At 49.0% G+C, this 17,548-nt stretch overlaps 2 protein-coding genes across 14 annotated transcripts in view; one reads left to right on the top strand and one right to left on the bottom strand.

The window, feature by feature from the left end:
• SCLY (selenocysteine lyase) overlaps positions 1 to 11,736 on the bottom strand; it is a 38,203-nt gene extending 26,467 nt beyond the window's left edge. Inside the window, exons 1-3 of one of the 6 annotated variants that reach the window (XM_077291069.1) lie at positions 11,615 to 11,736; positions 5,600 to 5,677; positions 4,466 to 4,578 (exon numbers count right to left, since the gene is read on the bottom strand). In XM_077291069.1, coding sequence (XP_077147184.1) covers positions 4,466 to 4,578; positions 5,600 to 5,677; positions 11,615 to 11,721 — 298 coding nt within the window. In that variant the 5' untranslated portion in view covers positions 11,722 to 11,736. Of the gene's footprint in view, positions 1 to 4,465; positions 4,579 to 5,599; positions 5,678 to 6,037; positions 6,211 to 11,270 lie in introns of those variants that run through there. The other 5 variants (XM_077291075.1, XM_077291073.1, XM_077291071.1 and 2 more) reach the window with 5 other exon arrangements.
• Positions 11,422 to 17,548, top strand: part of AIRE (autoimmune regulator) — a 119,273-nt gene continuing 113,146 nt past the window's right edge. For 6 of the 8 annotated variants that reach the window (XM_077291062.1, XM_077291061.1, XM_077291065.1 and 3 more), the window contains exon 1: positions 11,422 to 11,546. The gene's annotated coding sequence lies outside the window, so the exon portion shown is untranslated. The remainder of the gene's footprint in view (positions 11,547 to 17,548) is intronic. The other 2 variants (XM_077291064.1, XM_077291063.1) reach the window with 2 other exon arrangements.

Raw genomic sequence — 17,548 nt, forward strand, 5'->3', positions numbered from 1 at the left:
TGGAGCATCAAACAGGGATTTACGGTAGGCACATATCTGGCACCATATTAGAGATGCGCCTTCAATACAAAATCTGCACAGTTATTCTCTTTTCTGCTTGTCATTTTTGATGCAATTGCAAAATAGCAAGTTGGACACTAGATACAACAGCGAGGTGGGGAACCCCTAAATATCTATCCAAATTCCCGTATGTGACAAATCAATTATTATGCAGCAAGGCGAGTACAAATAATAAAAAGTAACTTTTAATTATACTGATTAAACCTACGTCACCCATACACAAATTCTAAAAACACCAACATTTCTTAGTCGCGGTATATGACTATAATTACACGACAGGGGTGGAGAACGGAGTCAAATAAGAATCTTATTAAACCAGTCGGCATACGTGACAATACTAAACAAATCAGAAAGGCAAGTAAAATACGTGAATATGCAAGCCGGGTACTAATTCCAATGGAAGTAATATGGTAAATAGCAATTGGATAAAACTTAACCTTTAATAGGTATATATACCTATTAAAGGTTAAGTTTTATCCAATTGCTATTTACCAAGTAAAATACGTGAGTAAGAATCAATGCCTCTAAGTCACTGCTGAATAGGAAATATAGCATAGAAAAAGTCGAACGGTCTCACCAGATTCTAGTTGGAGACGATGTCCTAGCAGGTGGCCTTCTGGCATAGATGGGAAGGGTCGTCAGGACCTGGCCCTATTGGGCCCTGCTCAGCCCTAGATCCCCAAACTCCTGCCCTTACAAAGGAAGTCCACAGCTCACCCTAGTGAACAAAGTGAGGAGGCATGTAGGCAGTGGCGTAACTACAAAGTTATGGGCCCCGGTGCGAACTTCCAAATGGGGCCCCCCCCGCCATAAAATTCAATGTAAGCCCCATAGAATACAATGCAGCCCCCCCCTCATAGTATAATGCAGCCCCTCCATACAGGGGCAGTGACAAAGACACGAGCAAATGGTGACGAGGGGGCAGAGGAGAGGGAACAAGGGGGCAAGGAAGACAGGCACTAGGGGACACATGGGGGCTAGGAGGCAGGGGAGAAGGATACAAGGGGTCTAGTGGGCAAGGGAGACTGACACAAGTGGGCAAGGGAGACTGACACAAAGGGCACACGGGGACTAGTGGACAAGAGAGACTGGCACACGGGGACACGGACTAGTGGGCAAGGGAGACTGACACACGGGGAATAGTGGGCAAGGGAGACTGATACAAGGGGACTAGTGGGCAATGGAGACTGACACACGGGGACAAGGGACAAGTACAAGGGGACAAGGGAGACAGGCACAAGGGGACACATAGGGACTAGTGAGCAAGAGACTGACACAAGGGGACAAGGGATACAAGCACAAGGGGACACACAGGGACAAGTGGGAAAGGGAGACTGACACACAGGGACTAGTGGGCAAAGGAGACTGACACAAGCACAAGGGGACAAAGGAGACTGACAGAAGCACAAGGGGACATAGGAGACAGGCACATGGGGACACACAGGGACTAATGGGCAAGGGAGACTGGCACACGGGGACACAAGCATAAGGGAGACAGGCTCAAGGGGACACACAGGGACTAATGGGCAAGGGAGACTGGCACACGGGGACAAGGGACACAAGCATAAGGGGACAAGGGAGACAGGCACATGGGGACACACAGGGACTAATGGGCAAGGGAGACTGGCACATGGGGACACAAGCATAAGGGAGACAGGCTCAAGGGGACTCACGGCCCCCTGACCTGCCAGAGCCGCTTGCAGCTGCGACCGTAGTAGTTACGCCGCTGCCTCACACACACACATACTACAGATATCACACACACACTACAGATATCACACACACACATCATACTACAGATATCACACACACATCATATTACAGATATCACACACATACTACAGTTATCACACACACACACTACAGATATCACACACACACACACAGACATACTACAGATATCACACACACACACATCATACTACAGATAACACACACACACACACACACACACACACTACAGATAACACACACACACACTACAGATATCACACACACACACACACACACATAGACACACTACAGATATCACACACACACACATCATACTACAGATATCACACACATACTACAGTTATCACACACACACTACAGATACCACACACACACACACACACCAGAGATACCAGCTCATATACACAACTCACAATCTCCTCTCTGGTACAGGGGTGGCTGATGTAAACCGGCTGCAGCTCCTCAGCTTCTCCTGACTAAGGCTAGTTTCACACTAGCGTCGGGAACAACCCGTCGCTGTGCGTCGGGCCGACGTTCCCGACGCTAGTGTGGTCTCCGCCGCACAACGGGGGCAGCGGATGCATTTTTCCCACGCATCCGCTGCCCCATTGTGAGGTGCGGGGAAGTGCGGGGAGGTGGGGGCGGAGTTCCGGCCGCGCATGCGCGGTCGGAAAAAGTGGACCGTCGGGAGCAAAAAACGTTACATGTAAGGTTTTTTTCTCCCGACGGTCCACTACCACACGCCCAAGCGTCGCAAAACGGACGCGACGTTTGGCAATGCGTCGCAAATGCGTCGCTAATGTTAGTCTATGACGAAAAAACGTATCCAGCAAGAACTTTTGCTGGATGCGTATTTTCGGCAAAATGACGCATTTGCGGCGTATTGCAGTTAACGCTAGTGTGAAAGTAGCCTAAAGCGGCTCTGTCCCGCACCTCCCCCCTGCTCTCGCCTTCTGTCCCGGGGTTATTTTGGCTTTCTCTTAAAGGGAACCTGTCACCCCGTTTTTTCCGTATGAGATAAAAATACTGTTAAATAGGGCCTGAGCTGTGCATTGCAATAACGTATTTTGTGGACCCCGATTCCCCACCTATGCTGCCGAAATACGTTACCAAAGTAGTCGTTTTCGCCTGTCAATCAGGCTGGTCTGGTCAGATGGGCGTGGTGTCTTCCCCCAGATCTTGCTTAGTTTTCCGTTGGTGGCGTAGTGGTGTGCGCATGCCCAAGGTCCCGAATCCACTGCACAGGGGAGTGAAAATAGCGTGATGTGCGACATTTCATTGGTGATCGGTGGGGGCGGCCATCTTCCTTTGGCCGCGCGTGCGCAGAAGCGGCGCTCTGCTGGCCACGGCTTCAGGAAAATGGCCGCAGGATGCCGCGCGTGCCTAGATGGAGATCGCGGCGGCCATTTTCCTGAAGCAGAGATGCGACACCTCGTACACACCTGACTCCGCTCCGTACACCCCCGACTCCGCTCCGTACACCTCGTACACACACGGCTCCGCTCCGTACACCTCGTACACACACGGCTCCGCTCCGTACACCTCGTACACACACGGCTCCGCTCCGTACACCTCGTACACACACGGCTCCGCTCCGTACACCTCGTACACACACGGCTCCGCTCCGTACACCTCGTACACACACGGCTCCGCTCCGTACACCCCCGGCTCCGCTCCGTACACCTCGTACACCCCCGGCTCCGCTCCGTACACCTCGTACACCCCCGGCTCTGCTCCGTACACCTCGTACACCCCCGGCTCTGCTCCGTACACCTCGTACACACCCGGCTCCGCTCCGTACACCTCATACACACCCGGCTCTGCTCCGTACACCTCATACACACCCGGCTCCGCTCCGTACACCTCATACACACCCGGCTCTGCTCCGTACACCTCATGCACACCCGGCTCTGCTCCGTACACCTCATGCACACCCGGCTCTGCTCCGTACACCTCATACACACCCGGCTCCGCTCCGTACACCTCATACACACACTGCTCTGCTACATCCACCCAAACCCCTCCTGACCTCACACAAAAGCTTACCCTCCTCCAGCATGATGACAAACAGCACTGCACTACTGTCCTGCACTACACGGAAGCCCTTGATCATGTGACTCCAACTCCTCCCCTCCTGTGACCTCATCACAGGTCCTGTGCGCACAGAGCAGTGGCAGCTATAGTAGTGGTGTGCGGCTCTCTGCGGTGGAGGGGCTCTGCTGCGGGTCAAGTGCAGTCCCACCCGTGATCGCGAGTGCACGCGCAGCAGGGCCTGTAAGGAAGAATTATTTAAAGGGCCGGCGGCCCATTTTGTAGCTTAGAGTTCTTAGGAGCCCGCCCAGTCTGCTGGACTGGGTGGGCCCCTAAGCACTGCGGGCCCCGTCGCAATTGCGACCCCTGCGACCGCGGTAGTTACGCCCCTGCATGTAGGGCTTTGTAGGGCAATACACCCACTCGGGGGAGCTGTGGACTGCCAGAGTAGGGGCAAAATCCAGCTCTTCCAGAATCCAGCCAGGTCCTCATCTCCCTTCCCATCTATACCAGAACCTACCGGATTGACATTTGGCTTCAGGACATCGTCTCCAACTATACGTTTCATCGGTATAATTAAAAGTTATATTTTAATTATTTGTACTTCCCTTTGATCCATTTGCCTACCATAATATCTTACCTGCGCTGTAACTGCTGCTGGGATTCCCCCAAGCTTCTTGCAGGGCCTCAGTCACAACATCTATGACTTCTGCTGTAGGTGGAGTGGTTGCATTATAGTCTAGGTAGACCTTACTGTGAAAACGACGACAGGACAAAATAAGTCAATCATGATGACAAGGAGAAACAGAAAACGAGCTCAAAACGATGAAAATTAGATGGCTTAAATAGGTAATAAATGTTTGATGACTACAATAGGGATCCAATTCACTTCATGACTGTATTGAGGAGGAATTTGAAAGAAGAGATGGATCTTGTACAGGTACGGTCCCACACTGTGGATTTGCTTTGGACACTTAATGAGGTCAGCAGCAGATCTGCCCAAAATCATGCGGATCCCGCTGATTTGCCTGAGAACTAACAGTGTATTTGGAAATAAAAAAAGAAGACACTTCCCTCTGCAGATATTTCTATGGTCCCAGTGTATCCCAACCCCCTGTGATCGCGATCCTCATAGAATTCACAAAGGGATGGGAGAAATCACTGGCTGATATGACCATATTCTTTATTAGTTTTTAGTCTAACCTTTTTTTTAGCATCTACATAGCTTCGGCAAACTACTATATTGTGTATTTTTTCCAGATATTAGCATTCCACTCTTGTATATGAGGAAAATCCAGAATAAATCCCCATAGTCAGGTGAAATGGACATGCTACCGATTGAAAAATCTGTAAAATATGCTAATTTCCTGCCTGAATATAAAGAGAATCAACCGATCCCAACCCCGTCACTAGAACCGTACTCCATGTGGATTTGCAATCCAAAAATCCGGACGTAAAATCAGCAAAGAATGTTATTTCTGTACACACCCTAAACCTTCATTTTCTATAGTTAATTGAGAAAACAGAAGTCTAGAAAAAGTGTCCAAAACAAAGTCTATATAAAAACAATCCCCTGTAATCGAGGTGGCCAGCTGCAGACCAGCAACACTAAACAACTGGGAGAAAAGGGAATTGAAGGCAAATCAACTGAAAATACAAAAGCTTTGATTCTTCTTTATGAGAAATCCATACAAAGGGTCCAATAAAGATGAACCAAAGCTCATTGCGTAGAATATTACGATGATTTCGGAGACGGTGAAGTTGTGTGACTCGCCATTTTGTTTGCTTCTCCCCCTTTTCCAACCATTGCTTCTCTTTTGCTGTTGCACAATTTGCGTTCATGACCAGATGGCTGAAAAGAAACAAATGTTAGTGTTATAGAAAAAGCGTGATATTCTCTATAAACAGAGCAGAGAGACCCGCGCTAGGCCAGTCCTCGTTAGAGATGAGGAACGGAGATGGAAGAGATTCTACACAGGTTTACAGAGGAGAGAGGATCCTGAAGGGCACAGAGAACGGACTATAAGCGAGGAAATGCCAGTGCCGGAGCTGCGCTGACCCAAGTGTGGGGTAAGGTACAGCGCAGAGAAGCCGCAGTACACCGGACACACAGAGATCACATCCAGCCTGTATTACTGGGAATCGCACTCCCGCAAGAGAGAAATACCAAAACTGAAAGAACGAAGATTGCAGAATAAGTCTATGTTCACACCTTATGTTTTTGCAGCTTTTTCATGCAAATTTTAACCACTTCACCACCTTGGGTTTTTCCATTTTTTGAGTTTCTCATTTTTCGCTCCCCTCCTTCCCAGAGCCATAACTTTTTTAAATTTTCTGTCAATATGGCCGAGAGAGGGCTTGTTTTTTGCAGGACGAGTTGTACTCTCGGGCTAGTGTGCATAGAAATAAGGTAGTGAGCAGGTGAAGTGTTTAGTTTCCACCATGTCTAGTCCTAGCGTTCAAGGAAATGTATTCATCTTCTATGTATTTTTTTAACTCTCTGACTAGTGGCAATAGAAATAAGCTTGCGAGCAGTTGCTGACGTGTGGCAAGGTAGCGAGCAGGTGCTGACGTGTGACAAGGGAGCGAGCAGGTGCTGACGTATGAAAAGGTAGCTAGCAGGTGCTGACGTGTGACAAGGTAGAGAGCAGGTGCTGACGTGTGACAAGGTAGGGAGCAGGTGCTGACGTGTGACAAGGTAGGGAACAGGTGCTGACGTGTGACAAGGTAGCGAGCAGGTGCTGACGTGTGACAAGGTAGCGAGCAGGTGCTGACGTGTGACAAGGTAGCGAGCAGGTGCTGACGTGTGACAAGGTAGCGAGCAGGTGCTAACGAGTGGCAAGGTGGCGAGCAAGTGCTGACGAGGGCAGGGTAGTGAACAGATGCTGACGTGTGACAAGGTAGTGAGCAGGTGCTAACAAGTGGCAAAGTAGCGAGCAGGTGCTGACGTGTGACAAGGTAGCGAGCAGGTGCTGACGTGTGACAAGGTAGTGAGCAGGTGCTAACGAGTGGCAAGGTAGCGAGCAGGTGCTGATGAGTGGCAAGGTAGTGAGCAAATGCTGACGAGGGCAGGGTAGCGAACAGGTGTTGACGTGTGACAAGGTAGTGAGCAGGTGCTGACGTGTGACAAGGTAGTGAGCAGGTGCTGACGTGTGACAAGGTAGGCTACTTTCACACTAGCGTCGGACGACGCACGAAGAATTGCGTCGTTGCAGTGCACTGACGCCAGCAGTGAATGCGCCGCACAACGGGGGCAGCGGATGCTGTTTTTCAACGCATCTGCTGCCCCATTGTGAGGTGCTGGGAGGCGGGGGCGGAGTTCCGGCTGCGCATGCGCGGTCGGAAAAGACGGGAACGACGCACCAAAAAACGTTACATGCAGGGGTGGATTAAGGGTAGCCAGGGCCCCGGGCTGTTCAGACACTGTGGGCCCCCCCCCGGTCATGTGACGGGGGTCATGTGACGGGGGTCATGTGACGGGGGTCATGTGACGGGGGTCATGTGACGGGGGTCATGTGACGGGGGTCATGTGACGGGGGTCATGTGACGGGGGTCATGTGATACCCGAACCAGATTATTCCGGAAAAATGGCCGGGCCCTACTCTACTGTAACCTATTAAATATTTGTTGAAATCTGCAATACAATTTAGGTATATTTTGACCAATAATATCACATACAAGGAACAAATACCACCGCGCCGTGACCAGACCACAAATTACAAACACAGTGATCGAATAATATCACATACAAGGAACAAATACCACCGCACCATGTCAAGACCACATATTACCACCACTTGGTAACCAAATAGCACATTCAAGGGACAAATACCACAACATTTCCAGACCAAATATTACCACCACATAGTGACTGAATACTACAATACTGATTAGTAATTAAAAAAAAAACAAAAAACAATACTATCACCATAAGTGCCAGTATTCACAGGAGATCTGTACTTAGTATGCAGTGTCTGTGTAGAGGTAATACAGAGATCACTGGTGACATTATACACAGGAGCTCTGTATATAATGTATAGGTAATACAGTGATCACTGGTGACATTGTACACAGGACCTCTGTATATAGTATACAGTGTATAGTGTCAGTGTATAGGTAACACTGACTCACCAGTGACGTCTCTGGGTGAAGTCCTCCATCTTTCATCCAGCACAGACCGCCATCATTTCTTCCAGCCAGGACTCATTTCTGCAGGAAATAACACAGTTATCTAGAGCTCGCAGAACACATTACTTAATTTTTCACAACTTCTACATTACACCACATGGAGAAAAAAAGGCGATATAGTGTCACTCTGCACAGTAACAGGACCGCCCCCCCCTCCCATTTAAAACAGTATACTCAATAAATAAAATAAATACATCACTGCAGTAATAATATCCCTTAATTAGCCCCTATGGTAATAATAATATTCCCCACCCTGGCCCCGTGTGTCTCATTCCTGGCTCCAGCCATATGTTCTCCCATCCTGCACTCATGAGTATCCATTCTACCCCATGTGATCTCCCCATCCTGCCCCATCTGTCTCCATCGTATCCATCCTGCCCCATCTGTCTCCATCGTATCCATCCTGCCCCATGATCCAATCCTGCTCCATGTCTTTCATTCTGCCCCGTGTCTCCAATCATGCCGCGTGTCTACATTCTGCCCATGCCTCCAGTCATGCGCCCAGTGTGTCCAGCAATCTGCCCCAGAGTGTCCAGCATATTACATCCAGTGTGTCCAGCATATTACCCCCAGTGTGTCCAGCAATCTGCCCCAGTGTGTCCAGCATTGCCCCCAGTGTGTCCAGCAATCTGCCCCAGTGTGTCCAGCATATTACCACCAGTGTGTCCAGCAATCTGCCCCAGTGTGTCCAAATGTCCAGCATTGCCCACAGTGTGTCCAGCATTGCCCCAGTGTCTCCACACATTGCCCCAGGGTCTCCAGCATTGCCCCCAGACAGTGTGTTCAACAATATGCCCCAGTATGTCCAGCATATTGCCCCAGAGTATCCAGCATTGCCCCAGAGTATCCAGCATTGCCCCCAGTGTGTCCAGCAATCTGCCCCAGTGTCTCCAGCAATGTGCCCCAGTGTCTCCAGCAATGTGCCCCAGTGTCTCCAGCATTGCCCCAGTGTCTCCAGCAATCTGCCCCCAGTGTCTCCAGCAATCTGCCCCCAGTGTCTCCAGCAATCTGCCCCCAGTGTCTCCAGCAATCTGCCCCCAGTGTCTCCAGCAATCTGCCCCCAGTGTCTGCAGCAATCTGCCCCCAGTGTCTGCAGCAATCTGCCCCCAGTGTCTGCAGCAATCTGCCCCCAGTGTCTGCAGCAATCTGCCCCCAGTATCTCCAGCATTGCCCCCAGTGTCTCCAGCAATGTGCCCCAGTGTCTCCAGCATTGCCCCAGTGTCTCCAGCAATCTGCCCCCAGTATCTCCAGCATTGCCCCCAGTGTCTCCAGCAATGTGCCCCAGTGTCTCCAGCATTGCCCCAGTGTCTCCAGCAATCTGCCCCCAGTGTCTCCAGCAATCTGCCCCCAGTGTCTCCAGCAATCTGCCCCCAGTGTCTCCAGCAATCTGCCCCCAGTGTCCCCAGCAATCTGCCCCCAGTGTCTCCAGCAATCTGCCCCCAGTGTCTCCAGCAATCTGCCCCCAGTGTCTCCAGCAATCTGCCCCCAGTGTCTCCAGCAATCTGCCCCCAGTGTCTCCAGCAATCTGCCCCAGTGTCTCCAGCAATCTGCCCCAGTGTCTCCAGCAATCTGCCCCAGTGTCTCCAGCAATCTGCCCCAGTGTCTCCAGCATTGCCTCCAAGTGTCCAGCAATCTGCCCCAGTGTCTCCAGCATTGCCCCAGAGTCTCCAGCATTGCCCCCAGTGTCTCCAGCAATCTGCCCCAGTGTCTCCAGCAATCTGCCCCAGTGTCTCCAGCATTGCCAAGTGTCCAGCTATCTGCCCCAGTGTCTCCAGCATTGCCCCCAGTGCGTCCAGCAATCTGCCCCAGTGTCTCCAGCATTGCCCCAATGTCTCCAGCATTGCCCCAGTGCCTCCAGCATTGCCGTTCGCAAAAAAAAAAAAAAAAAAGGGTTCTCCTCACCTTACCAGCGCTCCAGCAGCGAGCAGCTCCCTCCAGCAGCGCACACTCGCCGGCGACTGACAATGACGTCAGACGCCGGCGACGTGTGCGCTGCGGCCGACTTCAGCTGCCAGCCTCCAATTGGCTGGCGGCTGTTAACCGCCGCAGCGCCGGAAGGGGCCTGGTGAGCAGATGAGAAGGGGCCCGATGCCGGCCCCCTCTCTCTGCCCACCGGGTCCGGGGGCACATAAATGCCGGCGGCGGCAGGCATTCACAGTACTCGGGCGGTCAATCTGTGCGGTAGCCCAGGGCCCCCCCACACCACTGGGCCCTGGGCTACCGCCCATATTGACCCTCTTATAATCCGCCCCTGGTTACATGCAACTTTTTTGGTGGCGACGGTCCGACACAACACAACGCAACCGTCGCACGACGCTAATGCAAGTCTATGGAGAAAAAACGCATCCTGCAAGCACTTTTGCAGGATGCGTTTTTTCTACAAAACGACGCATAGCGACGCGCAGTGCACAACGCTAGTGTGAAAGTAGCCTTAGTGAGCAGGTGCTGACGAGTGGCAAGGTAGTGAGCAGGTGCTGACGTGTGACAAGGTAGCGAGCAGGTGCTGACGTGTGACAAGGTAGCGAGCAGGTGCTGACGTGTGACAAGGTAGCGAGCAGGTGCTGACGTGTGACAAGGTAGCGAGCAGGTGCTGACGTGTGACAAGGTAGTGAGCAGGTGCTGACGAGTGGCAAGGTAGTGAGCAGGTGCTGACGAGTGACAAGGTAGTGAGCAGGTGCTGACGAGTGACAAGGTAGTGAGCAGGTGCTGACGTGTGACAAGGTAGTGAGCAGGTGCTGACGTGTGACAAGGTAGCGAGCAGGTGCTGATGTGTGACAAGGTAGCGAGCAGGTGCTGACGTGTGACAAGGTAGCGAGCAGGTGCTGATGTGTGACAAGGTAGCGAGCAGGTGCTGACGAGTGACAAGGTAGTGAGCAGGTGCTGACGAGTGACAAGGTAGTGAGCAGGTGCTGACGTGTGACAAGGTAGTGAGCAGGTGCTGACGAGTGGCAAGGTAGTGAGCAGGTGCTGACGTGTGACAAGGTAGTGAGCAGGTGCTGACGTGTGACAAGGTAGTGAGCAGGTGCTGACGTGTGACAAGGTAGTGAGCAGGTGCTGACGTGTGACAAGGTAGTGAGCAGGTGCTGACGAGTGGTAAGATAGCCAGCAGGTGAAGTGTTTAGTGTTTGCCTTGTCTGGTCCTAGCGTTCAAGGAAATGTATCATCCATCTTCTATGTATTTTCGAACTCTCGCACCAGTGGGCATAGAAATAGTAAAACAAAAAAGTGCCCCTAGCAGTCAGTGGTGCAGCACGTACCGTCTCCGGCAGGGGGCACTACCTGTCACTCTATACACCAGTAGCTATAGAGCCCGCACCCTGCTGTCGGGAGATTACACTGACGGGCCGTGACTGCGGCCGTGTCCTCACACACAGACTACTCACATCGGGAGTCTCCCGTAGTCCCGTACAGGACAGAGGCATAGAGCGCGGGGCAGCACTGCAGAGCGCCTATGTACCATAGAGAGGAGGGGATGGATGGAGCGCCTCTTGTGAGCGGAAATGTCGCCTCCGCCCGGGCTTGAGCGTGTGGAGGTCTGTACTGATATCTGACGATGATAGTGATGCCACACTCACATAATCTATTGCCATTGCTCATTTACCAGGTATAGGTTTTTTTCGTTGAGGAAGTGCGCTCAGCGTCACAGCGCCCCCTGGTGATGCGAGAGGCTACTGCTGCAGATGTGCCATTCAGAATTGTGGTTGTCATAGTTACCAGCCCTAGCTACTGTCAGCACGTAATGTGACAGCACATCATGTGACAACACGAGCTGCTAAAAGGGTTAATGCCATCTACAGAGGCTAGGCCATAATTGTGTGGTGCATGCAGGGACCACCAATAGGGCCACATAAGTGGTGACAGTGGTGCTGCAGTGAAGAGGTGCTCGGGGTCCTATACCAATGAGTGAGCTGCATTGATTAGCACCACGTGATTTTATCATCACTTTTATTTTTTGAATGACATTGATTTTGGGGTGTTTTTGTGGATGAGTCGCACTTTCTGTAGGTGCCAGGATTTGATAGAATTGTATTAGCCTCTACAGCAGGGGTGGGGAACCTCAGGCCCCCGGGCCATTTACAGCCCTCTATGACCTTTTATCAGGCCCCCGGGCAGATTCTCAGGACCACATTCTTGGGCAGGGAGGTGTATTTTGATTACCACCAGCTCATTAATTTCGTCCTGCTCTGTTAGCGCGCGCACACACACACACACACACACACACACACACACACACACACACACACACACACACACACACACACACACACACACACACACACACACACTGTTCACTACTGACCACTGAAGGGCATGCAATGAAAGATTGTGTCCTGACACCAGAGCCACAGTCAGGATGTACTTTGTGGTGGAGGTTGTACGGCCCCCGAAGGACGGTATAAATATCCAAATGGCCCCTGGTAGACTAAACATTCCCCACCCCTGCTGTAAAGGGTTGTTCTACTGCACTGACATTCACCTATTTCTTTGGTGCTTTCACATTGTGTTTTGGCACCCGTAGCAGACTCTGTCTGGGTGATCTCCTCCAGTAGGTGTATACGCCTGAAAATGATGCACGTGAAGCACACGTCCGCTCTGCCAACCATTAAAGTCTAAGGCCTCGTCGACACATACGCCCCAATCCCATTTTATGAGGCATTCGGACATAAGCCCCAATGAGGCCACTGAACGGGTGCATGAGCGCTATGTCATCAGTATCAGATTGTGGGGGTCCAGCACCTCTCCAGTGATCAGCTGCTCTCATGGCCATCGGCAGGAGTATGGAAGCAGTTGTGGAGCTTCATCAATGCTGTAGCGCCCCCTGCAGGGTACTGTAGAGCACAGCAGTAGGAGCTGATCTGCAACATCATTAGCTTCCAGTAAACAGTTGAAGACTGTTAACATATGGCTCTGCTGACTTTGGGAACAGCCGTTTGGTGGGGGGTGTCGGACCCCCACTGATCTGACACTGATGATCTATCCCAGGGAACGGTATCAGTCTTAGGCCGGCGTCACACTAGCGAGTTTTACGGACGTAAGAGCGCAGAAAATACGTCCGTAAAACTCGCCAAACAAACGGCACAATTATTCTCAATGGGGCTGCTCCTATCAGCCGTATATTACGGTTCAGTATTATACGGCTTTCTACGGCCGTACAAAATCGCAGCATGCTGCGTTTGTCAGCGTATTGCGCAAAAAAACGCCAATGAAAGTCTATGGGGGCGAGAAAAATACGGATTCCACACGGACCAGCAGTGTGACTTGCGAGAAATACGCAGCGGTGTTAGTGAAAAGCCGGTATTTCAATTGCCGGCTTTTCATTTCTCCTTCCCAAACCCGACATGATATGAGACATGGTTTACATACAGTAAACCATCTCATATCCCCTTTATTTTGCATATTCCACACTACTAATGTTAGTAGTGTGCATGTGCAAAATTTGGGCGCTGTAGCTGCTAAAATAAAGGGTTAATTCGCGGAAAAAATTGGCATGGGCTCCTGCGCAATTTTCTCCGCCAGAGCGGTAAAGCCAGTGACTGAGGGCAGATATTAATAGCCAGGAGAGGGTCCATGGTTATTGGCCCCCCCCGGCTAAAAACATCTTCCCCCAGCCACCCCAGAAAAGGCACATCTGGAAGATGCGCCTATTCTGGCACTTGGCCACTCTCTTCCCACTCCCGTGTAGCGGTGGGATATGGGGTAATGAAGGGTTAATGCCACCTTGCTATTGTAAGGTGACATTAAGCCAGATTAATAATGGAGAGGCGTCAATTATGTCACCTATCCATTATTAATCCAATTGTCTGAAAGGGTTAAACACACACACACATTATTAAAAATTATTTTAATGAAATAAACACACAGGTTCTTTTAATATTTTATTGCTCTCTCAATCCACCTAAGACCCTCGCTTGGCAAAATAATAAACCCACAATATAAATACCTTCTGATGAACCGTCACGTCCCACGAGGTAATCCATCTGAAGGGGTTAAAATATTTTACAAGCAGGAGCCCTGCTAATGCAGCTGTGCTCGTGCTTGTAAGCCCCGGCGAATGAAGGAAATGTAGGTCAATTACCTATAGTTACCTTCAGTGACGGTGATGCGCCCCCTGCAGGTTGTCCTCATGAACTGCAGCCTGGGAACTTTTTCCCACGCTCCAGGTCATATGAGGACATCCACCAGGGGGCGCATCACCGCGACTGAAGGAAATGTAGGTCAATGACCTACATTTCATTCATTCGCCAGGGATTACAGGCACGGAGCACAGCTGCATTTGCAGGGCTCCTGCCTGTAAAATATTTTAACCCCTTAAGATGGATTACCTCGTGGGACATGACGGTTCAGCTGAGGGTATGTATCTTGTGCGTTTATTATTTTGCCAAGCGAGGGTGTTGCTGATGGATTGAGAGAGCAATAAAATATTAAAACAACCGCTGTGTTTATTTCATTAAAATACTTTTAAATCATGTGTGTGTGTGTTTTAACCCTTTCATACAATTGGATTAATAATGGATAGGTGTCATAATTGACGCCTCTCCATTATTAATCTGGCTTAATGTCACCTTACAATAGCAAGGTGGCATTAACCCTTCATTAACCCATATCCCACCGCTACACGGGAGTGGGAAGAGAGTGGCCGTGCCAGAGTTGGCGCATCTTCCAGATGTGCCTTTTCTGGGGTGGCTGGGGGAAGATGTTTTTAGCCACGGGGGGGCCAATAACCATGGACCCTCTCCTGGCTATTAATATCTGCCCTCAGTCACTGGCTTTACCGCTCTGGCGGAGAAAATTGCGCGGGAGCCTACGCCAATTTTTTCCGCGATTTAACCCTTTATTTTAGCAGCTACAGCGCCCAAATTTTGCACATACACACACTACTAACATTAGTAGTGTGGAATATGCAAAAAAAAGGGGATAAGAGATGGTTTACTGTATGTAAACCATGTCTCATATCCTGTCGGGTTTGGGAAGGAGAAATGAAAAGCCAGCAATTGAATTACCGGCTTTTCACATACATCGCGCTGAAGTAAATATAAATACAGAATATATATATATATATATATATGTGTCTCAATGACATATATATATATATATATATATATATATATATATATATATATATATATATACTGTATATATGTTTTAACGAACATTTGAGAACATAAATCCATTAGATGTCGGTTTTGCAAGCCTGCGAGAAAATCTCGCAGTACGGATGCCATACGGATTACATACGGAGGATGCCATGCGCAAAATACGCTGACACACCCTGCCTATGGATCACTATTTTGGGAACATTTCTCCGTATTACGGCCGTAAAAAACGGACCATATTGTCTTACGCTGAGTGTGACGCCGGCCTTATAGTTTTGTAAGAATTTTGCTTGGCTGCTCTAAACAGACCGACATTTCCCCACATGCTTTCGTCACATTTGATGAAGGTTTGACAAAACATAGCAGGACATAGTATAGGCTTCCATCTTGCCACCCTCCCCAACAGACCGGACATGCGAAGAATACAGGAGATTGTTGTCACGTGTTGCACATCCAGTACTCGATGTAAATTCCTGCAGCTCCTTTAATGTAGGCTTCTTGGCACTCTCCCAGACCAATCTTCTTCTTATCTTTTCATCAATTTTTGAGGGACGTCTAGTTCTAGGCATTGTTTGTTGTACCACATTGAAGCCACTTCTTGTTAACTGTATTTACAGTGTTCCATGGTATATCTATTGCCTTGCATATGTTTTTTTCATCCTCTACCTGACTGATACCATTCAACAATGAGATCCCTTTGCTGTATTGTAAGCTGTTTACTGACCTCAGCTTTTGCTGTAAAATGCAACTAAGAAAATGTCAGGAAAATTCTACAGAACAGAGGCTAAATTTTAAATGGGTTCATCAGAATCCCTGTAAATGATGGCAGCTGTGTACAGACCACTATGTAACATGTTTAAGACTACGGTCAGTATTTGGTCAGTATTTTACATCAGGTTTTGTAAGCCAAAACCAGGTGAGAAAAAGTATAAGGCCGGGGTCACACTTGCGAGTGGAATGTGAGTTTCTCACAAGTGTGACCCCCGCATTATAGTAACACGTCACCACTTCTGTATTTTTCACCCACGCCTGGTTTTGTCCTACAAATACTGATAGTGTGACCATAAACTCAATGTGATTTGCTAATTCTGAACACAACCACATCCCCAATTATAAGAGGGTGTTCACATTTATGCAACCACATTATTTTGGTTTTGTTACTTTTATTTTCCCTTCAAAATTATTTGAGTTAGTTTCTCAATGGATGTGTACAGATTCTAGGTTAAAAAAGTTCAGAAATGATTCTTGGTATCCAAAAATCTTGCATTTGAACTGTGGTGTGTAGACTTTTTATAGCCACTGTATACTTATTCATTCATTTTTATAAACTCTCTTCGGGGAAAAAATGAAACGGCAATTGCAATATTATTGTTTCCCCTTTTATTCCACTCTTCTATGATATAAAAATAACAGGTTAACTTCTTTGGGTCAATACGAATATTGCGGTAACAAATAGATATGTTTTTTTTCCATTTTCTTGTAATTTTGTACAATACAACCTTTTTTTCATCATTTTTGCATTGCTGCATTTTAAGAGCTGTACACTTCTAATCTATTGGAGCTTGTAAGCGCTGCTCGGAAGCTGGCGGGTATCGCTGGGGCGCACTGTTAGCTCGCTCTCCCGGCCAGCTTCATTACCAGTGCTCTTCCAATAATGCAGAGGCAATGGGCCTCCTATTGCAGCATCGAGAGCGCACCTTCAGCACAGCAGCTCAGTAACTCAATAATGCCGCCGGTACAGACGGTCAATGACGCTGAGCCCCCATGCCCCCTAATTAGGATGTCTCTTGGCTGGGAAGCGGTGCAGACCTGGACAGACAGCCCTTTAAGGAGTTATCAACAGACAGTATAACCTGTAATCCAGATTTTGTTTTTCTCTCTTCAATCAATAAATCCTGCAGCTTTCCTTTATAGGATGTTGGTAGAACTAGTAGGTAAAGGAAAAAAAACAGCAATGGGTTAACACCCAGGAGCAAATATCCAAAGTCCGACAGTGTGTGACATCACAGGAATACGGATAGCAGGTGTGGACAGTCGTTCCCCACGCGTTTCAGGAGAAAAGTTTACTATCATCAGGGAAAGCAACGGTGCAAACACTTGAAACTTGTGGTACGCCAAGCAATTATCACAGGTTCCTCTATTTTTGAAGAGGTATGCTGGTGTTTGGACGGGAATCGTGTAAGACTGCAGGATCATTGCATACAATACAAATATTACATCAGGTTCACGGTCTGGTCTTTTTTCTACATTGATTCTTAGAACTGGGGAATCCTCCGGTAGGCCCCTGGGAAGGAGAGCTACTAAGTAGTGGTATTATGGTTGATTTATTATTTGCAGAAAAAGGTATCATCTAATCATTCATTACACAAGCTAGATAAATTAATATTATATAGACGAAAAATAAATGTGTGTCCTAGTGTCAGGTTATTTTTGCATGTAGC

The sequence above is a fragment of the Ranitomeya variabilis genome, chromosome 2 (assembly GCF_051348905.1).
Source record: "Ranitomeya variabilis isolate aRanVar5 chromosome 2, aRanVar5.hap1, whole genome shotgun sequence".
NCBI classification, from domain to species: domain Eukaryota; kingdom Metazoa; phylum Chordata; class Amphibia; order Anura; family Dendrobatidae; genus Ranitomeya; species Ranitomeya variabilis.